The 26,940-nt window shown below is 39.7% G+C and overlaps 1 protein-coding gene across 1 annotated transcript in view; it reads left to right on the forward strand.

The window, feature by feature from the left end:
• The window catches only part of LOC136676174 (CREB-binding protein-like), a 61,269-nt gene extending 40,258 nt beyond the window's left edge, over positions 1–21,011 (forward strand). The window contains exons 6-31 of the mRNA XM_066653016.1: positions 171–434; positions 1,386–1,491; positions 1,872–2,009; positions 2,104–2,221; positions 2,456–2,627; positions 3,364–3,426; positions 3,777–3,898; positions 4,066–4,233; positions 4,667–4,918; positions 5,433–5,597; positions 5,840–6,020; positions 7,492–7,610; positions 8,898–9,137; positions 9,927–10,015; positions 10,788–10,868; positions 11,148–11,204; positions 11,590–11,667; positions 11,758–11,825; positions 11,991–12,141; positions 14,183–14,329; positions 14,416–14,529; positions 15,033–15,198; positions 15,327–15,494; positions 15,708–15,869; positions 16,985–17,266; positions 17,706–21,011. Coding sequence (XP_066509113.1) covers positions 171–434; positions 1,386–1,491; positions 1,872–2,009; positions 2,104–2,221; positions 2,456–2,627; positions 3,364–3,426; positions 3,777–3,898; positions 4,066–4,233; positions 4,667–4,918; positions 5,433–5,597; positions 5,840–6,020; positions 7,492–7,610; positions 8,898–9,137; positions 9,927–10,015; positions 10,788–10,868; positions 11,148–11,204; positions 11,590–11,667; positions 11,758–11,825; positions 11,991–12,141; positions 14,183–14,329; positions 14,416–14,529; positions 15,033–15,198; positions 15,327–15,494; positions 15,708–15,869; positions 16,985–17,266; positions 17,706–19,889 — 5,855 coding nt within the window. The 3' untranslated portion in view covers positions 19,890–21,011. The remainder of the gene's footprint in view (positions 1–170; positions 435–1,385; positions 1,492–1,871; positions 2,010–2,103; positions 2,222–2,455; positions 2,628–3,363; positions 3,427–3,776; positions 3,899–4,065; positions 4,234–4,666; positions 4,919–5,432; positions 5,598–5,839; positions 6,021–7,491; positions 7,611–8,897; positions 9,138–9,926; positions 10,016–10,787; positions 10,869–11,147; positions 11,205–11,589; positions 11,668–11,757; positions 11,826–11,990; positions 12,142–14,182; positions 14,330–14,415; positions 14,530–15,032; positions 15,199–15,326; positions 15,495–15,707; positions 15,870–16,984; positions 17,267–17,705) is intronic.
• Positions 21,012–26,940: the final 5,929 nt, after the last annotated feature.

Consider the following 26,940-nt stretch of genomic DNA (forward strand, 5'->3'; position numbering starts at 1 on the left):
CATTTTGTCAGAATGACTACTTTTTTCTAAATATCAAATAGCATTATAGACTACTTGCAGCTTTATATGCAACAATCCGCTGCCGTATTTTATAACAGCTGAGTTGGTTATACTCTTCAAATTTAGCAAATTAGGCTCTTGACATTGTTCTCTCTCTTCCCATCATTCAGCAATGCTGAGTTCTCCAAACACAGGTCTGCAGAACACGATGGGCCCAGTAGGCTCAGGTCAGCCCACAGCACCAGCCTTGAACACGTCCACACCCATTGATCCCAGCTCAATGCAGCGAGCCTATGCAGCTCTCGGCCTGCCCTACAGCAGCCAGACCCCCACGCAGACACAAACACCTGCACAGACGCCCGCAGCTGGACAACCTTCAGCTCAGCCTGCACAGACCCAGCACCAGCAGCAAATGAGACCTCTCAATGCACTTGGTAAACATGCATACAGTTTTTCCCAAGCCTTAGTTAATCATACACATCCTACAAGGTTTAAGTCTCTGTGATTTTGAGACTTTGGCTACTTTCACACAGCAAGTAAAACTGGCCCAAATCAGGTTGGTTTTGTGTTCTGCTGTTCACACTGTCTATATAATGTGACTTATGTTTGACATCAGCCTGAACAGATCACTCTCATAATCTGATCCGCTTTCACAAAAGCAAAGTGCTTCCGGCACTGACCAGAAGGAAATATCAGTTTCATACAAAGCATTTTTTAAATGAAGGAACGGGATATTACTGGTGTTTTACTGCAGCACGGTATCATTAAAAACTTCCTTTTTTTATTCCAAATGAGCTGTGTTTAAACAGAGTATTAATTAATGGCTGTAAAGAATATTAAAATGTGAACGGATGTTTCCTTCGCCCTAAGCACAAATTTCCCGGGTCTCTCATGCACACAAGGTCTCCAAAGAGAACTAGCGCTGACATAATAAGTTTAACATTTATGCAGTTCATACCAACAGGAACAACATGAAACTGGTATAGAATTGCTAATAAAGCTGCTCTTGTTTGTTTCAAATTCTTTAGCGAGATCATTCTCATCGGCTGGAGTGACGTAAAATCACATGAATTCCAATCTGGCCGTTGAATTGTCACGGATCGGATATGCATCAGATCTCAATACCATATATGAAATTGGCCATAATCTGATTTTAAAAAGTCCGATTCAATGCGATGTGTGCTGTTCACAGAGACATTTGGGCCACTTTTTACTTGCTGTGTGAATGTAGCATTTGTGGGGGTGTACTCAGATATGACCTGTTCATTCAATAATCCTGCATTTAAACATTTTACCATGTATCAATCCCATTACCTGGTCAGAGAACTGCTTTTTATTACTGTGGTAACTCCATTATTCTTTTAACTGTCTGTCTCTCTTTGCAGGTGCTAACCAAATGAACATGAGTGGGGGAGCAATGGGGGTGCCCACATCAGAGCAGGCCAAACTGCATCCAGATACAAACATACCATCCACTCTCAATGCCAATAAGTAAGAGGCACACATGACACTCACTTAAATCAGCAGTCTGTCTTTTTTTTTCTCCTGCCCCCCTTCCCTTAGAATTCATCTTAATGTTATGTTAGAGAAGAGGGCTTAGGACTGAGAGGTCATTGGTTCAAATCCCACGACCATCCATTTATGTTCTTTCCTGACAAGTTTTGTGTATATATATATATAAAAATTCAGTCACAAAACTTGTCAGGAAAGAACTTAAATGGTTTATGCCAAATATATGCAGCAAACACAAGCACACATTAACCGATATTTGAAGCAATTCAATATTTCACTATTTGCAGTATGTACCACATGCTATATAGATCCTAAATGTTAAAACTTTTTTTTTTTTTTCCTCTGTCTGTCTCCCACAGTCAGCTGATTTCAGATGGCCCTTCAGTTGGCTCTCTGGGTAATGTGACCACGGCAGCCCCTCTGTCCACCGGTGGGGTGAGGAAAGCTTGGCATGAGCATGTCACTCAGGACCTCCGCAACCACCTTGTTCACAAACTGTTAGTACACAAAGCTACTCTTCCAAGAATCTATACTCCTCTTTCTGTGCCTTTATTATTGATTGGGTGTAAAACGTTGTTGTGTCTTGTACAGAGTGCAGGCCATTTTCCCCACTCCGGATCCTGCAGCTCTGAAAGATCGGCGGATGGAGAACCTGGTTGCATACGCACGAAAAGTTGAAGGCGACATGTACGAGTCTGCCAACAGCAGGGTAAGATGATCACACTTCCATAGTGCTGAAAATTTGCAAGAGTTATAGTTTTTATCAGCTATGTATAGGAAATATAGGAATAGTTAACTTAGTAAAACACTGCTCATGTAATGCTTGGAGGTGAGTCATGTTCTGTGGCATGACAACCACAGGTACACCTTGCCCGTTTTTGTGATGGACGTAAAATCAGTACTTTTCAATGTTTTGTTGCATATTTTCTGTGTGTGATTATAGGATGAGTACTATCATTTCCTGGCAGAGAAGATATACAAGATTCAGAAGGAGCTGGAAGAGAAGAGACGTTCTCGGCTGCAGAAGCAGATTATTAACCAGCCACCAATGACTGCAGCTGGGACACCGCAAACAGCTCTGAATCAGCCCAATGCCCTGGGACCCCGGCCCCAGAGTGAGTCTTATATGCATATGTCTAAACCAACCAATGAGATTTTTTTTCTTCTGCATTGAACCTGTGCCGTAGGTAACACGTTGACACGTAGCCTGATGCTCACCTCTCCAGAAATATAACTATGCGTTGCTTCGACGCAGACCGCAACGACAGTGATTGGTCAGAAGTCGGATGGACATTTATTTATGCAGAACTGAAGTAGTACAGGAACATGAACTCAACTCCTCTCCACACACAGAGATGCAGACAGCAGCACATTCATAGCGAGAGATTTCCTCAGAAATGGTGTGGGCTTCAGGGATGAATAAAAATGTTGAACAAAGGAAAAATACGGAGGCCTCCATGTAGAAAACTAAACAAGAAGTGATAACCCATGGGAAAAGACCTGGCTTTGTATTACTTTCCTGGCACCTCATGTAAACTCTGCTCTGTCCCAAACAAAGACATATTCCCTGAATAGTGCACTTTAAATATTTATAAAAGTAATTCTACTACACCACTACATAGTGTACATGAAGATGTTTGAGATTCAGTCTTAGTGGTGAGGAAGTGTAATTGCAGAGCAACCCAGACCAACGCAGAAATATATTTTGTCAGTGTAGTAGTATAAATCGGTCTTTAGGTGGAACTGGCAATGACTAAAGTGCTGAGAAATGTTAATTTAAAAAAAAAAAATGCACCCATACTATCAACCTCTCTAATTCCCTCTTTCTCTCCTCCCTCTCTCTCTTTTCAGATGGACCTATGCCTATGCCCAATGTGCCAAACCAAATGATTAACCGCATGCAGGTTGCCCAAGGTACTACTTTTCACTATTTTTTTGGTTATTGTGATTTATTAGAACCACGCTTCCTTTCAAATACTTATCTGCACCAAATAAGTGGACCAACACCACCTGAGCAGGTTTGTAAACTAATTGTCATGCTGCTTATTTCAAGCATAAACAAAATATAAAGCAAACAGTTACAAAATGTAATACTTGATGCGTTGCAAAACTGCTTTGTTCAAAACAATGTGCAGAGGAACAAATTGGAGCCTCTTCTGTTGCTTTTTAAATCCATTTTGCTACTTGCTGTTAATAAAATGTAAGTGTACAAGGACACCAAACTACAAATATAAAAACACTCTTAATGTTCTGCTGTGTTTTAGGGATGAACCAGTTCAACCCAATGCCCATGCAGAATGTGCCCATGTCTCAGGCTCCAATGGTAGCTCGAGCTGCTTCCCCAATGAGTCACGCACAGCAGATGAACATGAGCTCTGTTCCCCAGGTCAGTGATGGTGATGGCTACATATATTAGTGTGCAAAACTGTGTGCCCTGGTCAGATTAAATGTCTTGTTAGTTTCTAAGTCCCCCAAAGAGAAACGCATTACCATTTGCTTTTAACAATGACAAAAGAAATGTGTGTGTATATTGATAATTTTACTTTGTTCCAGATGGGTGTGTCCCCCACGCGGATGGCACAGGGCATGATGGGAGGTCACAGCGGGAACATGGTGGCTCAGGCTCCAAATCAGACACAGTTTATGCAGCCATTTCCCACCAACACCAACACTATGAACGTCAACATGGGGCAGCCTAACACACAAGCAACTGTAACACAGGTAAGTGAGACCTATGCACCTGCACAAAATGATTGTATGCGTATCTTAGCTATACATCAAATATTTTGTTAATTTGTTGAAGAGAATGGACATGTAGCTGCAGATGGCACAGTTGGATATATTTAATTTGAAATTTGAAAAATTTGCCTCGTCACAACGAGAAATATAAATCAAAAAATGTCACCTGTTTTCATATTGTGTTTAGCTTTCCACCTAATATATTAAATTCAGAATATAAATACAAATGCTTCAACTATTTTAGAGAATATTATTAAAAAAAGGTCAGGAGAATTTAAACCATAGCATTTGACTATAGGGATGACTATTATTTCAGTAAAGTATTATTATTTTACAGCAAACAGTTTTGCACTTTTGTCTAAAGCTGTATTATATGGTATCTAAATGTGTATTTCTGTTGTTCCTTCTCCCACAGCCACAGAACCACCCTATGAATGCACTTGGCCCATTAGGCCCCCAAATGAATTGCCCTGCCCCTCCTCAGCCACCTCTCCGTGCCACTCCTCCTCCCAATGTTGGTGTGGCATCAGCAGCCAACCTTCCAGTTCTGCAGCCCAACCAGACTAGCACTCCCACCCCCACTCCTGCTCCAGTACCGGCCACCCCACCCCACACTCAGCCCCAAACTGAGGTCCCTGCCCCAGCTCCCCAGCTCCCCAACACACCGGTGAGAACACAGCATCTAATGCTTTAAAATGAGTCAGAATTTCTGGCAAATAATTAAAGGCTTTTTCTGGATAAAGTAAAATAAACACACTTTAAACAAAGCATAAATCTGAATATCATATATTCTTATTAATAATTGCGCTTGTATCTTACACAGAGACACTTTCTTATTGGCCATGCATTCGCATAGATGACTGGCTGCCTCATGTGTTACTGAAGGCTTCCACTAGATCCTGGAAGACCATAGAACACTGACCTTAAAGACCGTCCAGATTTACATATGTTGACATTCAACAGAAGAGCTGCAGTGGCATCATTTGTTAACTGTATTTAAGACTAAATTGTAGACATGTCCAAATTCTCTGAAAAATTGCTTTATTATTTCAATTTTTATTATTATTCAGTTATTATTTTCTTTATAACCTTCATAATTTCTCTTTGAAATGTTTTGGGTCTTTGTGATGCTACAGGAAAAACATGGTTTGAATCACTCTCCCTGTCCCTCTCTTGTTTAGAGCGGTGATAACCGTGTGCCCACTCCAGCATCTACGGCAAGTGCAGATCTGCATGCTCAGCATGCTGTTTCTGAGCTGACCACTGTGGCTGAGCCCAAACCAGAGCCCAAACAGGAAGAGCAGGACTTTGAGTCCAGCACTACAGAGACAGAGCCCAAGATGGAGGTCAGCATCTGTTTTGTCCACCCTCAAAGCATTTTTATTGCCACTGACAAGTGTGAATTTATGTTTGGCTTGATGTCAAATCAAATTTAAATTCTAATTTAAAAAACTCAGTAATTCCTGGAAAGAGGGCACAGTGGATTACACTTTGTAAAATAAATGTGTTACAAGATGATCTACAGCACTGCTCCCACCATCTCTTTTCTATTATGTTGATTCCCAGCTATTACTTTTACCTCCTCCAGGCAGAAGATGATTCCAGTTCCTTAATGGTCAAGAAGGAGGAGCCAGAAGGGTCAGAGACCAAGCAGGAGCCAATGGAAACTGAAGAAAAGAAGGCCGATGTGAAGGTAGAGCCAAAAGAAGAGGAAGAAGGGAGGACAAATGGCACAACATCCTCATTTGCCACCCAGTCTCGACGCAAAAGTGAGTGTTAAATTTGCTGAATGCTGGAAGATATTAACTGTTGCAGTATTATATTTCTGAATTTATTTTTCAAAACTAATTTTATGTTTTACCTGCAAGAAGAAATTGCCTCATTATATCCGAATCCTAGTATTCCTTCTCTTTTAATATATCAGTTTATGCATTTACGTATACAGAAACAACTCCCCTTACGTCATTAATAGGTTTCAAAACTCTCAACATAATCCAAGTAAAATGACCTAGACACTAAGTTGTAAGTAACACATAACCAGTGATGTTAGTAATGTTTTACTTGGTAACGTGTTACTCTAAGCACTTTTTTCAATAACGAGTCATCTCTAACTTACTCTTTCCAATCCAGTAATCAGATTAAAGTTAAGTTACTTATCCAAGTCAATGTGCGTTACTGTTTTTCTCAAATTAAGTTACGTTTTCAGCATGAGGACAACTCGCATGTAATATGGCACAGTGACACAAACGTAAACAATGGAGGGATTAGAGAGATGCGCATTTTCTAGCGTGAAATACAGGCAATATTTTGAGATTGTGTCAGCTAAAGATGTGAATATCAAGGTTTGTTGTACACTCTGTGCTGGCGACAAAGTGCTGTCTAGCTTTAAAAACACTAAGTCAAATTTGTAATCGCAGCACAGTTCAGTCAAACTTACAGAACAAGTCCCCCCAGGTGGTGCGAAGCAAAGAGCTATGACTAATGCAGGAGGTCCCCCACCACCCAAATAACAAAAGCTGGACTTCGGTGTAAAACCAGTAAATTGGGAGAGTTGAAGTTGGTCAGGCAGTATGTAGTAAAGGACATGCTGCCCTTAAACACAGTTGACTCACTCTCGTTTCGTGCCATAATAAACAAGATCGCAAGGAATGGCTTTTAAGTTCAAATTTAAATGTCAGGAGATACATTCTTACTGTTAAAAATGCACTTCCAATAATGTGAATATTGACAAATCTGGTTTTCATTTTTATGTTGAGGCGGCAGGGGGTGTTTTCCGTTCAGCTGCTTGAATGTAACTAATAAAATAACTTTTAATCTAACTTAGTTACTTTATTGATTACTTGATTTTGAAAGAAACTAAGTTACATTTAAAAGGAGTAATCAGATAACTTTTTCAAGGTAACTATGCCGTCATTGCTCATAACGGCACAAATCCAACAAGTCTCTTACTATTTCTACATTTTTGCTGAGTTTTTAATACATTTGTACATTTTTATTGATGCTATTGTACAGAAATTTGTTGACGTGCTTTTACATGTTTTTATACCATACATTATATTTTATATGTATATATTTTATATGTTTATATGTTTTATATATAACACTTTTGTGTTTTGCACTTTTTATCGCTTTTAGGTAATTTTATTTTTGTTTTTGCTCATAAACTGAGTGTAGTCAAATTTGATTTATTCCTATTATTAACATAACCACTTTGAATATTTTTCTCTGCCATCTTTCCAGTTTTCAAGCCAGAGGAGCTGCGTCAGGCTCTGATGCCCACGCTGGAGTCCTTGTACAGACAGGATCCAGAGTCTCTGCCATTCCGTCAGCCAGTAGACCCCATACTGCTGGGCATTCCAGTAAGTAACAGACATCTCAAACAGCTAGTCAACACAATCTCCACTGGGATGTATGGAAGGATATGCCCCTTATTGTTATTTTAGTCAGGTAGACTCTAACACATCAGCAATATTCATCTGATCCAGTATGTAAATCGCAAATGGTTTTACTTACATCTTTGTCAAATTCTGACAGTGCTCAAATATCACAAGGAATCACTTAGAATCACTTTCCTGGTCATGGATTCCATATGTACCCCTAATATTTAAACTAATTCAAATGAGAGTGTAATAATGGTACGCTGCATATCATCATTCATATTAGCTGGAACATTTTGATGTCTAGATGTCAGGATCTATATGTTATTATATAGCCTTAGAGTAGATTACATTTTGTTAAGTTTTAACACATGTACAGTAGTGAGTCTCAATGTGTGTTTCAGAGGAATATCTGGAACTCAGAGCCTTTTTTTAAGATGTTAAAATTATATAAGTTTAATCTTAGCATTTGTTAATATAGCCCTTTTTTACAAATGCATGGTAACACAGAAATATTCTGGAGTTAACACAGAAGAGTTGTTAACACCTGCAGTATGTGTCCCTGAATGTATGCGGATTATCCTCCTAGCGCCCTAGTAAAAGCTCTATGTAAAGTGAATCAGTGCATGTGTGAACAGAATTCAATGCATCTCTTGCATGCACTGCCCGTTTGCTTCAACACATTTGGTCTTAAAGGGTTGAGTATTGTATGTATGTTATTGATTGAACTGATTTCTGCTTATTCTAACTATTCAGTTTTGGTGAAAGAGGGGAGCACTCACATTAGGTTGAAATTAAGGCACAGACCATACATCTTAATGCACTGCATATTTATTAAGCCATGTTAACTGATAGGTCAAAATGTCAACATTTCAGCATAGTTATCTTTTATCAAGGCAAAAACTGAAAGCTGACTTGATGACAAATATTCACAGAAGGTCACATGAAATTGTCTTTTTTGGCTTGATTTGCCCAAATTGGACATTCTAGTATTCTTATCATTTAAAATATATAAACAAGAGATTTGACAGAAAACAGAAATTTCCTATAAGTGGTTAGTGAACTCATTGGCCAAATTTGTTTCCATCTTTGGTTAATTATAATTAATATTCATAATATATATATATATATATATATATATATATATATATATATTTAAATTGTCATTACTCTGGATTGATATTCTGCTTGATTTAAATCAGCGGTGACCTTAGGAATAATCAAGTAGCTTTTCGTTAAGTAATACACTAGTCTGTTTTCTGTCTTTAGGACTATTTTGACATTGTGAAGAACCCAATAGACCTGTCCACAATAAAGCGTAAGCTGGACACAGGACAATACCAGGAGCCATGGCAGTATGTGGATGATGTGTGGCTCATGTTCAACAATGCCTGGCTGTACAACAGGAAGACATCCAGAGTGTACAAGTACTGTTCCAAACTGGCAGAAGTGTTTGAACAGGAGATTGACCCGGTCATGCAGGTACTGGGCTACTGCTGCGGAAGGAAGGTGGGTGTTCAGTCTGCAGTAGACTACTGCCTCTCTCCACTTTAAAGTCAAAGGGACTTTTTAGTCCCTGAATGAACCTTGTTGTTGGCCATGTTTTTAAAATAGGTTTAATGAAGAACCTCTGATACATCCAGGCAACTAGGTGTCCGTTTAATGGCTGCTTCATAATGTAATAAATCAAATTAATCATTTGTAGAATATGACTAATTTATATTTTAAAGACTTTCTGTTCTTGATCCTTCACAGAAATTACTTTAGAAACCAGAGTTACATATTTCTTTGTGTAATTTGTTGTTGACTTGTTCTTCAGGGGGAGAAAACGTAATCGCTCTTTTTGTTTTTACTTTGAAATTGCCCACAGAAATGTGACTGTGTATAAGTCATTGAAGTGAAAAGTGATCAAAACATCTTACAATGGCTGAAAAGTTAAAGCATCAAGAGAATGTGCATTGTGATGGAATACAAAACTACAATCCTAAATGTATCTGCAGTCTCCCTCCAAAACATCTGATTTCACTTATTAGGCTCCCATATGTGGAAAATTTGTGCAGCAGAGCTGTTTGTTTGAAATACTGTCATATGAAAGGTTGGAAAAATCCTTCACAAAGTTCACAAACTTATTCTGGAGCCCTACTAATTCAGGTGTTTTACAGAATATAGATCTGGTGTTTTATTACTTTTTGTTACAGAGAACCCTTCTAATACGCAGGCTTTACTGAGCTTAAATGGTTGACATTTTTTGTGTATATATGTAAAGTTAATCTTTTTTTTACTTCTTCAACTCTGCAGTACGAGTTCTCCCCTCAGACACTATGCTGCTATGGAAAGCAGCTCTGCACCATTCCCAGAGATGGAACTTACTACAGCTACCAAAACAGGTGAGAGCCTCTCAGACTAAGACAAACTGAACTGATGCATGTAAATAGCACCCCATAGTAAGATGAGTCATTACTTACTTACATGGTCAGCAAGAAAACTCCACGGAAAGTTCAGTTCTTTTTAATGTTCTTTCTGACTGTCTGTACTTCGGGTCTGAATTCAAGTCATTTATGTAGTCTTTACATCAATCCTGAAAGGCTCAGCAATTCTAAAGGGGCATAATTGTTTCTTTATTATAAAGAAATTGTGAAGTAAATTTGCATTAGTTTTCATTTGAGTGGTACTATCTGTCTATTCATTGTTGATCTACATTTTTGTTTTCATTTATTATATAGAGCTGCTGAATTTCTACAGAAATAAACAAATATTTTTCTGTAAAAATACAGATACAGTCTCTGGCTCTTTTTGCAGTTTAATTGATAGACTGTTGCAATACTCAAGCTGGCCCATGACAGCACACTTTTTTCCCCCTCCCCTGAAAATACCTGATTATGCATAATGTACTCCATAGCACCCCCTGCAGTATGGACTGAAAACACAAGTTAAACTACCAGTTAAGAGCAGAAAATAATTTAGTGTGTATGCATGCATGCACTCAACATCACCAGTATATAAACAGCTACCCTTGGCACAGGGTAAATCTGTCTTAGATTTGAGTACTGGTTTAATGAACACAATTTAAAATGGACACCTTTTCTTGTAAAAACATAAAATCTTATAGAAATAAGAAGATTGAGGAATTGATTATTTATTTATTTATTTTCATACCAGGTATCATTTCTGTGAGAAGTGCTTCAATGAGATTCAAGGGGACAGCGTGACCCTTGGAGATGATCCCGCACAGCCACAAACGTGAGCATGTTTTTGTTGTTAATACGTTCAGTTGCTATTCTGTTCAGTTTGAACAAGTGTAAACATATTGCAAATTTCATTAAGTTTAATTTATAGCTGATATTTAGTAGAGATAATTTAAGCACTAAGTTGAACTCTTTTGTGTAACAATACTACACCTTCAGTGATAGTAAAGCAATGTAAAAAATAATAAAAAGCATGTGTGTACATGATGCTGTATTTTCTTCCTGTGTATGCAATTGCAGCCTATTTTTATTATGTCTATTTCTCTGCCTGCAGTAAGATATCTAAGGACCAGTTTGAGAGAAAGAAGAATGATACACTAGACCCTGAGCCGTAAGTTTATCATCATTCAGCTGCAGATACTGCTTTTGTGTTATGCAATTTTAAGTTAGTGAACTTTTTAAATGTATGCCTGATTTGTTAAAAAAAATTCACTTCAAGCCTTTTCACATAATACTAATTCTACTCAATGGCACCACCTGCTGTGGTACTCTGATTTTAATGACACTCCCTCTCTAGCAACTTCAAAGGCCATTTTCCTTGAGGTCACCCATAGATGTAGGTCATCATAGAACTAAAAACATTATAAACATTTCCCATTAAACACTAAGCCTAACAATGACCATATGGACATGTCTTGATAAATCTTTTTGTTATTAGTCATGCAATATTTGATCCAATTATTTATTAATTGTTTTGTTTCCACTTTTTCTCTTAGGTTTGTTGAATGTAAAGATTGTGGGCGCAAGATGCACCAGATATGTGTACTACATTATGAAGTCATCTGGCCTGCTGGGTGAGTCTTATCATAAAGACTGGGTTCTATCCACTCTGAGTAAACTTACCTTTTGTGCATTAGGGACTAGCAATTGTTTTTTCTCTACAGGTTTATTTGTGATAACTGTTTGAAGAAGAGTGGGAAGACAAGGAAGGAAAACAAGTTTACTGCAAAAAGTAAGTTAAATTAATATTATGCCAAAGGTGCCTCAGTTACTCTTTGTATTGTTCCTTACAACCAACTGCCTTCAGTGTTAGTTGACTTCTGTGAAGTCTTATGGGTGAAAATTTACAAAATTTTGTGTTTTCTGTTTTGATGTGTTTTATATGCATTTGTTGCAGGGTTGCAGTCCACACGGTTGGGCACATACATTGAGGACCGAGTGAACAAATACTTGAAGAGGCAGAACCATCCAGAAGCTGGCGAGGTGTTTGTGCGAGTGGTGGCCAGTTCAGACAAAACAGTGGAGGTCAAACCGGGCATGAAGGCCAGGTAAACAAATGAGCTGTTACTAACATATATAAGTATGAATTAAAATGAAAATAGCATGCTTAATTTGCTTTAAAACTGACAATTTGATTCAATTGATTGAAAAACCTGAGCTCGCTACAGAAATTCTTGAACTCAACTGTGACGTCACTGGTGGACAACAGCTGAACAACGCCATGGTAAAACACCCGTTATGACTGACTGACAGTATCTAGCTAGCTAAATAACAACCATTATTCATGACAATAGCCTAGCAATAAGCCAAACTCAAATTTAGAGCTACCGTTATTCTTGTAAATGTGATCGAACTCGAATTCATCCGACACTATAAACCTCCATAATGTAACTACGTAGCTGAGTATAATGAGCCACCAAGTTTAGCAAGTCAAGCTAACGTTAACTAACACCAACTAAAACAGGCGAAGTAAGTATACTTACCCTGTTTACCTCCATGTATACAGAGGCTCTTGAATACCTCTCGTTGGTTTCCTTACATGCCCATATTGTTGGAAAAGCGCCAGTGAAATGAGCACTACAGATAATGGAGTGAGTGGATGGTCCTTTCCAAAGTGCCCGTTTAAAGTTGACAAATTTAGTCCATTTTCTGGATATTTTGGGATCTTTGGGCCATTTGTGCACATATGTCCCACTGTACATTGAATTATTGCAGCCAAAAACAACACACCTTTTCGTCATTTTGCATTAAATTAAGTGCAACTCCTAGAGTTGTCCACCATCTACGTCACATGCAAAACGCCTATTAGAGTTTCCAAACACCGTTGGGGGGTGGACCAATATATATCAATAAACACAAGTTAGGAACTCAAATTCCACTGTATTTATTTGTTTGACACTTTCATATAGCTGGTGCTTAGCCTTTAAGATGAACACCTAAACTTAGACCATTATGCTGAAAACACTTAAACACTGCTCTAAAAAAAAAAGCAAATAAGGCCAACATACCCAGTGAGAGTGCTATTTCAAGACAGAACGATAGAAACACAGTTCATTATACTTCACCCCCTCCCCCAAGCAATAATGACTTATTGCTGATAACATCTTTATTTGCCGTGCAAGTTTACTTTTGTTCTTTTGAGCTAATCATTTTAGAGTTGGAGGGTAAATTAGGAAGCTAGAGAGAATTATTATTATTTATTTGTTTTATTATAATTATTTTTTATAATAAATCATGATCTGAGAGAGGGTGTCAGTAAAAATCCTATTTCCAGAAATGTGGGACTCTGTGCAAAATGTAAATGAAAATAAATTATATACAATTTCTTTGAACACTATTTAATTGAAGTACAAAAAACAATATTTCAAATGTTGAAATGGAGGGGGATTATGGATGCTGCCAGGTTAAAAATGAGGATGATCATCTGATTTGTTATAAAAGCACAGTTCAAACGCCAGCATCCGAAATGCATTAGTGCACATGACATGGGTGAGTTACACATCTGTGAAGGCACTGTTAATGCTGAAGAATATATACAGGTTTTTCAGCAACATGTTGCCATCCAGGCAAGGTCTTTTATGGTAAAAACCTGCTTATTTCAGAAAGACAAATCCAGTCCACATTCTAAAGTAGTCCAGATCCATTGAAAACTATTGGCACAGTATAAAATGAAAAATTCATAACTGTAATGGAGCCCCCGATCTGTTAAGCAGAAGTAATCTATAACATGAAAGATTGGGGAAACCATTACACTTTGAAAACTTCAACAACTGGCTCCACAGTTTTCAGATGTTTGCAGAGTGTTGTTAAAAGTAAAAGTAATGCAACACAGTGATAAATATGCCCCTGTCCCTGGCATGAAATTCACAATGGACAAGTATAGGGTTTAAAGGTTTTACACATAATTGCATTTCTGTGTTGCTGTGTTTCTGTGTTGTATATGGGGTTTGTAGTTCTGTAACATGAAATATTTTGCTAAACATTTAGCTCCAAAACATGACAATTCTAGATATGAAGTATTTTTTATTACGGGGGGAGGGGGTGGATTGCTTGAAGAACAGATTGTTTAACCCCTAGCTCTCCTGTCAGGTTTGTTGATACAGGTGAGATGGCAGAGAGCTTCCCCTACAGAACCAAAGCACTTTTTGCCTTTGAGGAGATTGATGGAGTGGACGTGTGTTTCTTTGGAATGCATGTGCAGGAATATGGCTCAGACTGCCCTTTCCCTAACACCAGGTCAACATCTATTCAAATATACTACAGATACATTATGTGTACATGTTCATATGACGCTGATGTGAAGCTGATGTTTCTCTTAACAGGCGGGTATACATATCATACCTTGACAGTATTCATTTCTTTCGACCTCGCATGCTAAGGACAGCTGTTTATCATGAAATTCTCATTGGCTACTTGGAGTATGTCAAGAAACTTGGGTATGTTCTTTATTAATTATGTCACTGACACCCTTCCCCCTCTCTCTTCCCTCTCTTTAAACACTACTATAATTAGTGGTTAGCTGCATACCCTGTCACCATTTTGCAAACATGTTCAGTTGTGTAATCTTCATTGAAAATGGGATGCTCTGGAGTAGCCCAACATGAGCCTAAGATCATCTTGGCTTCACAGCTGTGGAAAAAGTCTCTGAAGTCATGTTTTTGACTGTTTTTACAATACCTTCAGCCACTGACCTTACAAATGCTTATGTGGCTGTCTTTCACAGTTTGTGAATCTCAAGAAAAATTTACCAAATCAAATGGTCAGAAATTACTAGAAATAAAGCTGTTATGTTTGCTGATATAAAAATGTTTTTAATTTTACGTGTAGAGTGTTTATTTTCTCTTCATGACTTTCCAAAGAGGAAAATTCATTTATATGGATAAAATGGACATTATGAAATTTGTTTTCTAAAACCAACTTCTTTAATCCTGCTCTGCAGCTATGTGACAGGGCATATTTGGGCTTGCCCTCCTAGTGAAGGTGATGATTACATATTCCACTGTCACCCTGCTGACCAGAAGATCCCCAAACCCAAGCGCCTGCAGGAATGGTACCGCAAAATGTTGGACAAAGCCTTTGCAGAGAGGATACTGCACGATTACAAGGTAATGTTCATAGTGAATTTATAGTGAATCTCTATGGAGTAAGACCCACTATTTATTAATCAGCAGTGCAGGCTGTGCACTTTACATTTGTGTAATAGGAAGTATGCATATGGCATGTGTTTTTAAAGGACATCTTCAAGCAAGCAACAGAGGATCGTTTGACGAGTGCTTATGAGCTGCCATACTTTGAGGGTGACTTCTGGCCCAATGTGCTGGAAGAGAGCATTAAAGAGCTGGAGCAAGAGGAGGAGGAGAGGAAAAAAGAGGAGAACACAGCAGCCTGTGAAACCCCAGAGGTGAGTTTACCTTTTAACAACCGTTATTAAAGCATCTCACACAGTGATCTTTTTATTGTCTTTATCTAGAAAACAGGTAGACAAATTTTGACCCAGTGTAGTTGCTGTGGAATCTACCCCTACAAAGGATTGAACAATTTGGGAGGAATATCTAATTACAATAGTTTTTCATTTGTCTCCAGTGGTACAACCCTTGATCCTTGTCTCCCTCAGGGCACACCCAGTGACAGCAAGAATGCCAAGAAGAAGAACAACAAAAAGACCAACAAGAATAAGAGCAGTGTGAGCCGAGCCAATAAGAAGAAACCCGGGATGCCGAATGTAGCTAATGATTTATCCCAGAAACTCTACGCCACAATGGAGAAACACAAAGAGGTGCAGCATAATCATTGTTTTATGTAGTGCTATTAAATGAACTCTATTTGGTTTTCTTAAGTTGAGTTTACACTACATGATTTAAGCTAGGTTTTAACCCCGATTGTAAGTTGGGCAGATTCTGTTAGTTGGATCTAGTCTACAGACTCGGGTACAGTTGCCAGGTGGGGGGAACGTCATTTAGTAAGCAAGGGGCCCTGACTCCAATATTTTTCCTTCCAAATTGTGTTGCAGACCAGACACAGCATATCAAACATGTTTGATTTTTATTTTGATCTTAATTTGGACATAGTCGCATAGTGTAAACTCTTCAACTCAAGGCTGAATGTGTCCCAGTGAGAACAGAGCACAGAAAGTAAACACAGGTGGGTGCAGTGGAGCTCTCTGGTGAAGGAATGCTTAAATGGTAAATGTAAAAACTACAAGACAATACATTTCCCCATGTCCCTAAATAATGATCATTACTTGTAAGAGAAAGAACAATGAGCCACAAAATTTGCTGTTAAAATTTTCCATTCCACCATAAATGACGCAGCACTGTGGTGTGCGCTACTGCTACCGCTAAAGTTTCTGAACAATTGAATGTGGAATATAGCCTCAATTATTATACTAATATCCAGCTTTCTCTACAGTGTGTAGAGACTGCGTTGACCAAGTCTTCACATCCATGACCCAAAGACATTTTTTTTTCTTTCTTTGTCTTATTTTTCCTGCCTTTGTACAAACAAACAGTTGTGTAGTGAGATACCCAGTCTGTTTATTGTCTGTCCTTACTTTAAAGTCATGAAGTTTCTTCAAGGATTAAGTTGCTTATTTCATAATCATTGCTTGCTAATTTTTGGTGACAATGTTTCTTTTTACAATGCTCTCCTAAAAGCGCAAATTGCATGCAATTGATATATTATATTTGAATTAATATTTGAATTAACCTGTTTTTGATAGAATGGGTCTCCCCACCCATTGGAAGGTCCTTTTTTTTTTTTTTTCTTTCTTTCTTTCTCTCCTTTTAACTCTGACACAGCCACAAGTCACAGGGTGTCAGTAGGACAGGCGTTTAACATGAAGAGGAACAATTGGAGAAAATGACTGATTGCTTTAATACTGTCTCTCTCCAGGTGTTTTTTGTAATCCACTTGCATTCTGGTCCCATGGTCAACACATTGCCACCCATAATGGACCCTGATCCTCTGCTGACCTGTGACCTGATGGATGGGCGTGATGCTTTCCTTACGTTGGCACGGGACAAGCATTGGGAATTCAGCTCTCTTCGCCGCTGCAAGTGGAGCACCATGTGCATGCTGGTGGAGCTTCATAACCAAGGCCAGGACCGCTTCGTCTACACCTGCAATGAGTGCAAACACCACGTTGAGACACGCTGGCATTGCACCGTTTGCGAGGTCAGAATCAAAACATTCCCTATAGCAGATATGAACATAGTGGTATAATCTGGGTCAGAGTTAGCTACTGCAGCTGTGCAATAAAGCAAAACATTACCTGTTCTAGCTAATATTAGTTTTGTTTAAACTAGAAGCAGAATATCCATTTATCACATTAGCACAGGTTTAAAAGTGAAAAGGTGCATTGTCCCTCCTAGTAGTAAATACATAAATATAACTGAATAAATAAACATTATTACACCTATAAAATATACAGGTGTTTATACACTTGACGAGATCAAAAGCAAAGTGTTTTTATTTGACAGTGGCCATGTGTTACGTTGAATATAATAAATCCAGTAAACAATATTTCTAGGCTGTTGCAAGAGGGGGGTAGCATCTAAATTTTGGCTTTGTTTATTTTGAAGTTGAATAACTTTTTGCTTCCCCTTTTTTTTAGGACTTTGATTTGTGCATCAACTGCTATAACACTAAGGGCCATGAGCACCAGATGGTTAAGTGGGGTCTGGGTCTGGACGATGACAGTAATAGTCAGAGTGGAGAAGCCTCCAAGAGTCCTCAGGAGAGCCGTCGTCTGAGCATCCAGCGCTGCATTCAGTCTCTGGTGCATGCATGCCAATGTCGCAACGCCAACTGCTCGCTGCCATCCTGCCAGAAGATGAAGCGTGTGGTCCAGCACACAAAGGGCTGCAAGCGCAAGACCAACGGCGGCTGCCCTGTCTGCAAGCAGCTTATCGCTCTCTGCTGCTACCATGCCAAGCACTGCCAGGAGAACAAGTGCCCTGTGCCCTTCTGCCTCAACATCAAGCACAAACTCCGCCAGCAGCAGCTGCAACACAGGCTTCAGCAAGCTCAGATGATGCGGCGGCGCATGGCAACAATGCAGGGTAGGGCCATGCCCCAAAGCCTCCCGTCACCACCACCTTCTACAGCCCCGAGCACGCCCACTGCCCACCAGCAGCCCAACACTCCTCAGACTCCACAGCCCCTCTCCAACCAGCCTGCCACACCCAGCGCTGGGGTCATGTCCCCAACTTATCCCAATGCTCCCAGAAATAGCCAGCCCACCTCACAGGCACCACAAGGCAAACCTGGCCCCCAGGCCTCACCTCTGCACCAGCAGCAATCTCCTCTCCCCCAGCCGCAGCAACCACAGCAACAACCGCAGCAGTTGCAGCAACAGCAGCCTTCTCAGCAGCAGCAGCACCCCCCATTGGCAGCTGTCAAAGTGGCACGTCAGATAGAGATGGTGGCTCAGGCTCAACAGAACCAGAACTACCGCATGGCAATAAATGGCATTCCCATGAACCACCAGCAGCCACAGCAGCAACCGCAGCAGCGCATGCCAGGCCCCATGCAGCCGCCTCCCATGCAGATGGGGCCAAGAGGACCACAGGTCATGCAGCCCATGGCTCCAGGGCAGTGGCCTGGACCGCCACAACCCGGAATGCAGGCAGCTCCACCGCAGCAACAGCAGGTGGCTCCCCAGCAGCCAACACCCATGCAAAGGCCCATGATGCCTCAGCAGCCACAACAGCAACGCATGATGGTGCCCGCACAGGGCCAGCGTCCACCGACACCTCAGAGAACCGGAACCATTGCCCCTAATGCCTTGCAGGATCTGCTGCGCACGCTGAAGTCACCCAGCTCACCGCAGCAGCAGCAGCAAGTCCTCAACATTCTCAAGTCCAACCCACAGCTCATGGCAGCCTTCATCAAGCAGAGAACAGCCAAGTATCACGCCAGCCAGCCGCAGCAGCAACAGCAGCAAGCCATGCAGCCTGCAATGCAGGCCATGACAGCCATGCAGGGCGTTCAGAGGCCTGGCATGCCCCCTCAGCAGCCCCAACAGCAGACCACACAGGGCATAGCAGCTCTCGGAACACAGATTATGAACCCGGCCCACGCAAACAACACTCAGCTGCAGGAAATGTATCGGCGGCAGCTTTTGCGGCAGCAGCAGCAGCAACAGCAAGCCGTGATGCCCCAAGCACTTGGTCAGTTCCCCCAGGCTCAGGGGGCTGCAGCCAGCTACTCTCAGCTCCGCATGCAGCAGCAGCAGCAGCAAATGGCCATGCAGGGCCAGCTGCCTCCCATGGCTCAAATGGGGCAGCCAGGGCTTGGCATGGACACCAATACACAAAGCCTTCTGCAGCGCATGCAGCAGCAGCAGCAGGCCGTCCTCAAGCCACCCATCGGTTCTCCCGCCCAGCCCAGTCCCATGAGCCCACAGGCTCACCTGCTGCCCACGCAAACGCAGGGTTCTCATTTGGCTGCTCAGCCTATGGCCAGTGCACTTGGAAACCAAGTGCGCTCGCCTGCCCCTGTGCAGTCCCCACGACCACCATCTCAGCAACCGCCACCGCATTCCAGCCCAAGTCCACAGATCCAGCCCCAGCCTTCACCGCAACACGCCCCACCTCCGCCACACTCTGGATCTCCACACCCAGGCCTTGCTGCCTCAATGCCTGGCTCCTTGGAGCAGGGACACATGGGCACACCAGAACAGAGCGCCATGCTTCCACAGCTCAATACACCCAACCGCGGAGGGTTGCCCAGTGACTTAGGCATGGTGGGAGACACCACAGGAGACACGCTGCTGAAATTTGTGGAGGACTTGTAGCGTTTTCTCCAAGACTTCCTATTCCTCCAACATTATTTTTTTTTGTGACCCCCCCACCACTTCCCTCTCCCTCTATAAAGAATTTTTTTTTTGTACTGACATGTAAAAAGTTCCAAGAAATGCGTAAGGAAAAATACGAAAAGAACAGAAAAAAAGGCAACAGTGCTAGGAAATTGGTTTTCCTAAAGCAAGACTGATATTTGTTCCTTTGAGTTGAGGAATTAGAAAATTGCTGTTTAAAGAAGAAAAAAAAGAAATTTAAATCACAAAGAATATATTTTTGGTTCAGACCAAAATGTGGTCATTGTTTTGTTTTAAATTTTTATGTGTTCAGGGTTTTTTGTTTTGTTTTGTTTTTCTTTATTTCTTTTTTCTTTTTTGTGCGATATGGTTACATGCCTGGTCTTTTTTTAAGGAAAAAAAATTACAAAATTTCATTATATTATTCATACATTTTTATTTTGTACCCTGTCTAACTTTAAAGCATTTGTGTTTAAAAACTGTAAAATAATTTGTCTGGGGATTTGGGCATGTTTCTCTCTGCTCTTATCTTACCTGGCGATTGTATTCTAGTGTTGTACTGTTTTCTTTTTTGTTTTCTGACATGCATTTTGGAGGAAACCCACTTTCCTCATTGTGAAGTCTTTTTGAGGAGAACTATTTGTTTGTGTTGATAGCAACTGGGCATACACACACACACGTCAGAAACAAAACATGGCAACAAACCACATGAGGATGTGCAAACGGACAACATCTCAATGGCCTGGATCCAGATTTTCTGTCTTGCAGATGTAGAAAATTGTTGCTTTTTGTCCTAATTTTGTGATACAGAATCTATAAGTATAAAGTGAGAAAGAGGGTGCCCCTGAGCTGAATGGGTTTGGAATGGGCGATCACTGGTTGACTGCTTTTTGGAACGCATGAGAGTTCTGCCATCGACCCTCATTCCTCTCACACAAAAACTTGAACTGGGGCTCCACTTTTCCTCTTAATGTAAATCATGCAAGTTATTAAGCAAAATACTATAAATATAAGGAAGAGAGAATGGAATCACTGTATAAACTGGTTAAAAAAAACTTATTTCTTACTTATATACCATATTGTTAAATAAACTGTGTGCAACAGATCAAACCTATGTGTTATTTATTTGTAATGATGTTCCATATTCTACTTGAAAAGTTCTGGCATTAATAAATAGCTAACATTCCTGAGATTTTTACATGCAATATTTTACAGGTTCGAGAGATGAGAGTTCGATCCTTGTTGATGTCTTCTACAAACCATACACTGGAATCCGAATAGACTTTTTTTTCCCTCCCAAAGATATGAAAAAGGCTCACTTCAAACAGTTGTTCTAGCAAAATTAGAACAAACTAATGAGTTAAGAATAGTATAATTTAACTAAAGCGCAACTCATCATTTTTTTTTCAATATTAAATGCAATGTCTATTAGTTTAAATATATATATTCTTTTTAAAAGGAATTGTGGGTAAAAGCAGTTCTCTGGTTTGTTTACATTCAGAAGCTGTCTTTTTAATGTGGATAATGTGTTTGAGGAGAAAAAAAAAACTACTTGTGTGTGGCTTAATTTTAACTTGTCTCAGTTTTTATTTACTGTTTGAATTGCAACATTCATTTGTAACTCAATTTTTAGTTTTGTAGCAATTTTGGGAATGCAGTTAGCAGTCACACAAATCGAGACATTTCTACCTTAATTGATCCAAAACAGAAAAATAAGTAAGTAAAATTACCCACTTATGGAGGAGGAATAGAACAATGTCTTAATTTTGATTCCTGCTTTTCAACCTTTGGAGTTCTCTCCCTTGTCCCAAAAAAAAAAAACCCTCCAGATGCCTCTGCATCGAGCAGAGAGAATGCCTAGCATACCCGACCATTTAGACACCTATGTTTTGTAAACATGTTAGACCAGTTTTGAGCACACAAACAAACTAGAGCTAGTAAATGGTGAGGAAATGCCTCAATTTTGTAACTGAAAGTCACATTTATTGATCACTTCCATCATTTGGGGTAAGCCTGGCATTAGAGGCTGAGAGACCAAAAGCACATAACTGAACCTACCTCTCTAGCCACTGCTCATTAACATGTCCACAACAGGAAACGAAATGGATGTGATTTGATGAGTTTTGCTACCATTCCTTTCTGCTTTCAATGCAGCTGGAACCTTGTTCTTTTCAGTGAAATAGCTTAGAAAAAAAAGAATTTTGGGTCAGGTGCTATTGCCCCACACATGCCAATTCTGAACACCATAAAATGCACCAACCATTGAGTAGAATTTTTGAATGTTGTGTACTTAAATGCTGAAGTTATGAACAGCACAAATCAGTAATCATCTTACCTCAATTGTATTTTCTTAAAGTTGCACTAGTCATTTTCATCCATGTGCCTGTGAGTGTTATTGTTTCCCTATCTAGCCACTGACCAGTGCACTAGTTAGTCAAGACACCCTCATTTAGCCAAGGCTGGGGCTGAGCGAGTCCCAGTCATTTTACTAAGCTTCTGCCGCCTTGAAGACTTCATACAGACTAACAATGTCATGAAGGTGTACATTTATAAAATAAATCTTAAGGGCTTAGGATTAAGCCCCCCCTCCCCCCAACTCTCTCGCGCTCCCTTTCTCTCTTACTCACTCTGAGTGATAAGTCTATCTCGGGCAGAGTTGATAGTTCTGTTGTTAATTTCATCCGCAGATACTCCATAATGTCTTCACAGCCAGTAAGACAGCATGATTAACCCTTTGTATCAACACAGAGAACAGTCTCATTTCTTTTCTCATGACTGAGAGTTAATAACGCACGATACTAAGAGCTCTTGATCTGGCAATTGTGTTATATTACATTATTAATACAGATATAATAGTTACATAAATACATGTAATACACTCGATATGGAGAGACTAGAGGTTTATAAATGTTAAATAAGTCGTTGTAAACTTTAATTTTGTTAAGGATATATAAGGATCTGGGTCACTGTCTGTGAGATGTTTGCTGTGTTCTCCCCGTGTCCTTGTGGGTTTCCTCCGGGTGCTTCGGTTTCTTCGCACGGTCCAAAAACACATGCTGGTAGGTGGATTGGATACTTAAATGTGTCCATAAGTGTGAGTGAACGTGTGAGTGTTTGTCGCCCTGTGAAGAACTGGCACCCCCTCCAGTGTGTGTTCCTGCTTTGCTCCCAGTGATTCTGGGTGGGCTCCGGACCCTGAACTGGATAAGTGGTTACAGACAATCAATGAATGAAAGACTACTGCAGTGTTCAAATGTAGCCAACTTAAAATCAACAAAAATGGAGACGTTTTTCTTTGGACAGCGACAATATTTTTAACTCACTAACTTATTTCCGTTTGACTTTCTGCCCTCTTAAAATTTGGTTATCTTATAAACAGTCTCAGAAATACCTGGTAACAAATTAATTAATTGTATTTAATGGTTCATTTTACTGAAAGTTATTTACATGAAGGTTGGTTGCTCACTGTCCATGGCAGAGGCTACTAATAAAGTAAATTACTTGACTTCAGTCACCTTTACTCACTCTTAATTCTCCCTTTTTAGGGCTCTAGTTTGTGCAGTGACTGCAATAAACCATCCAAGAGTCCTCAGGAGAGCCGTCGTCTGAGCATCCAACGCTGCATTCAGTCTTTTGTGCGTGCATGCCAATGTCGCTGCGCCAACTGCTCGCTGCCATCCTGCCAGAAGATGAAGAAGATGACCAACGGCAGCTGCCCTGTCTGCAAGCAGCTTATCACTCTCTGCTGCTACCATGCCAAGCACTGCCAGGAGAATAAGTGCCCTGTGCTCTTCTGCCTCAACGTCAAGCACAAACTCCGCCAGCATCAGCTGCAACACAGGCTTCAGCAAGCTCAGATGATGCGCCAGCGCTCCGCTAAGCCCTCCAGGGCCTTTGGCTCACGCTGAAATCATCCATCTCTCTTGAGAAACAGCCGATATACTGGGAAAGTTTACATCCTCTAACTCTCTCATCTACGTAAAACCACCTTCACCGATATCCAAGTAGATTATCTCTCTGCAATACATAATCATTCTTCTATTCTCTGCATAAACTCTGAACTCAACTCATTAACACTTTCCTAAAGCCTAGAAAGATGTTTTAATCTTTTCATCATTCCATCTAGGGCTGAATAGTTAATGTGTTATTTATATATGAACTAAAATGATACAAGTTTAAGTTAGTTGCCTGAAGGGACCAAAGACATGGACAGACCAGGCCATACATCTTTGGATGAGCTGCCTCTCATTCATGGCTGAAGTGACCTTTTGCAAGGAACCCAACCCCCAAAATGCTTCTTGGTCACAGTGGTGGTTGGCAGCTCACTGCTCTGGTTGTGTGTGTACTCACTGCTCCTGTGTGTCAAATTTGAATAAAAACAATATATTACAATGTAGTGGTCCTATAAGATTGTAAATACTCTGAAGCTGTAAAGTAACACTTGCATATTTTGGGCATGTGTAACACGATATACTGAAGTTAAAAAGTATATACAGTATGTATATATAAAAGTATATATAGTATGTATTTATAGTATATAGATAGATAGGCCAGGCTTTTTAATACAATTAGAAATTTGAGGAGGCCTAGATAGAATAAAGGATCTTTTTCCCTGAAAATATTGGTCCTACCTATTGTAAATCAGAACCTTTAAAAAAGATTTTAAAAACATGAACAAACTTTTGCATATCATTTAAATAGACTGTGATGATGATGATGATGATGATGATGATGCTGTAATCTCTGGCTCTAATAACAATGGTGTACTGACAACAGATTCTGTCAACCTGGAAAAAAATATGAAATCACCTCACTGAGAGGATGTTAATTTAGCTTTTAAAGATTAAATTATTTGAATTAATTACATATGTAGCCCCCTCCAGGGTGTATTCCCGCCTTGCGCCCAATGATTCCAGGTAGGCTCTGGGCCCACCGTGACCCTGAACTGGATAAGCGCTTACAGATAATGAATGACTGAATTACATATGCATGTTATGAAAAGAATGCATACAAATACATACATTTTTTCTTTAAAGTGCCATATTTAAATCATAAAATATTGCAACATAATTATTAAAGTCAAGGATATGGAATGTGATTGCATATTTAACATTTTTCCTAATACTACAACAATTTAAATGTCATACACTTTGTCAATTACTAATACAGCTTTGGAGGATTTTACTTTACTTTTACTTGCTGATTCTAAAACAGTCCACAATAAATACTGCTGTTTATGGTATATTGCTCATCATGCATCATTGTAGGGGTGTTAGAATTAAATACAAATGATTTCCCATTCTCCTATGAGACTACTTCTAGAATATCTCTACATTATAAACAGGTATAGAAATCCAGTTAAATATGTAACCATTGTAATAATTATGTAGGAATATTTTATAATTTAAATGTAGCACATAAAAATTGAATGTTCCCATTCTTTGCTTTGATTGTAGAAAAGGGCAGCCTCTTTTGCAGAATATTGTGAGGGATTCATATGAATAATTAAGCCAAATGTAAATGTATCTTAATGTTATACAAAGCTATTAAAATTCAATATGAATCTATTCTGAGAAGTAATTATTCCAAAAATAATGAATAAAGTGAACAGGAGGAAACAAAGTGAAACTGCCAAAATGATACAGTTGACAGCCAAGGGGTTGCTCTGTTTAACGACAGTGGAATGGTGTAGTCATTATGGGAATTTTTTGAAAAAATCCATATCAGTAGATATTCAGTATTACTTTAGTGAAATATTGCCAAAATTATACAGCCAAGGGGTCATTCTGTTTAATGAGGGTGGAATGGTTTTTAGCATCAAACTCATCAAATGGGTATTAATTTATATATATATATATAGTAAAGTAAAATTGTACCTGTATTTCTACACGTACATCAGTTTGACAATTCAAAGCCAATAAAGTTTTAATTTTAAAAAGAAGCAATGCGTGTTTTGCCTCATTAAAGTTCTTTGCAATTAAAAATATATAATGACTAGTCTATTTTAGTATTGCACGCATTTTGTGATGTAACAGACATCGCTTCTCAAAGTGGGTTTCTAGTGCGCGTCTACATCACGGTTTACGGTAGAACGTGTGCGAGCGAGTGGTGGGACTCGCAGAAAAGCGCAGATATTGAAAATTCATAAGAAATGCAATTTAAAATATAATTCAATACAGTTAATATTAAAAACAGGCCTGATTGGCTAAAAGAACGGTTTGCAACCCTTAAAAAGTCCATAAAGATCCATAAAATGGAGGGAATACAGTTTCACTGAAATTAAAATTAAAAATCAAATTGTTACCAGAAAATCTCACTGTTCTATTGAAAAACATGTCCTCAGGTACACAGGGTATAATATTTATGCCTATTTACTGTAAGAATTAGAAGTAATAGGCTTGAAAAAAACTCAGATATTAAATTCCATAAAATGGTTAAATCAAACTGTTACCAAACCACTCAACTGCAGCCTTAAAGAACATGTTCTAGAGTACCCAGGGTACAATTGTCATACATTTTTACTGTAGGAATTTGGAGTAATAGCATTTCAAAATTCAGTAAAAATGTTTAATTTGCAAATATTGCAAAATTCTGAGAGCTATTAAAGGGTTAAATCAAACTGTTACCAAACCACTCAACTGCAGCCTTGTATGTATGTATCTTTGCACTTATATAGCGCCTTTCTAGACACTCAAGGACGCTTTACAATCCACACTGCTCAGAACGCTCAATCCACACACACACACTGGTGAGAAGCGGCAGCCAAACGCGCACAGCGTACTCTCGACCAGGAACGACCACCTGGAGGACTGCATCGGGCACTAGGGTTTAACCCAGGATAGAGCACCAATCCATATCTGGGCTCACACATACAGACATTCATTCACACACCAGGACAGTTATTAGAGAAGCCAATTCACCTACCCTCCATGTTTTTTTTGGACTGTGGAAGGAAACCGGAGCCCCCGGAGGAAACCCACGCAGACACGGGGAGAACATGGAAACTCTCACTTGAACCCAAGATCCCAGC

The sequence above is a fragment of the Hoplias malabaricus genome, chromosome X2 (genome assembly GCF_029633855.1).
Source record: "Hoplias malabaricus isolate fHopMal1 chromosome X2, fHopMal1.hap1, whole genome shotgun sequence".
Taxonomy (NCBI): domain Eukaryota; kingdom Metazoa; phylum Chordata; class Actinopteri; order Characiformes; family Erythrinidae; genus Hoplias; species Hoplias malabaricus.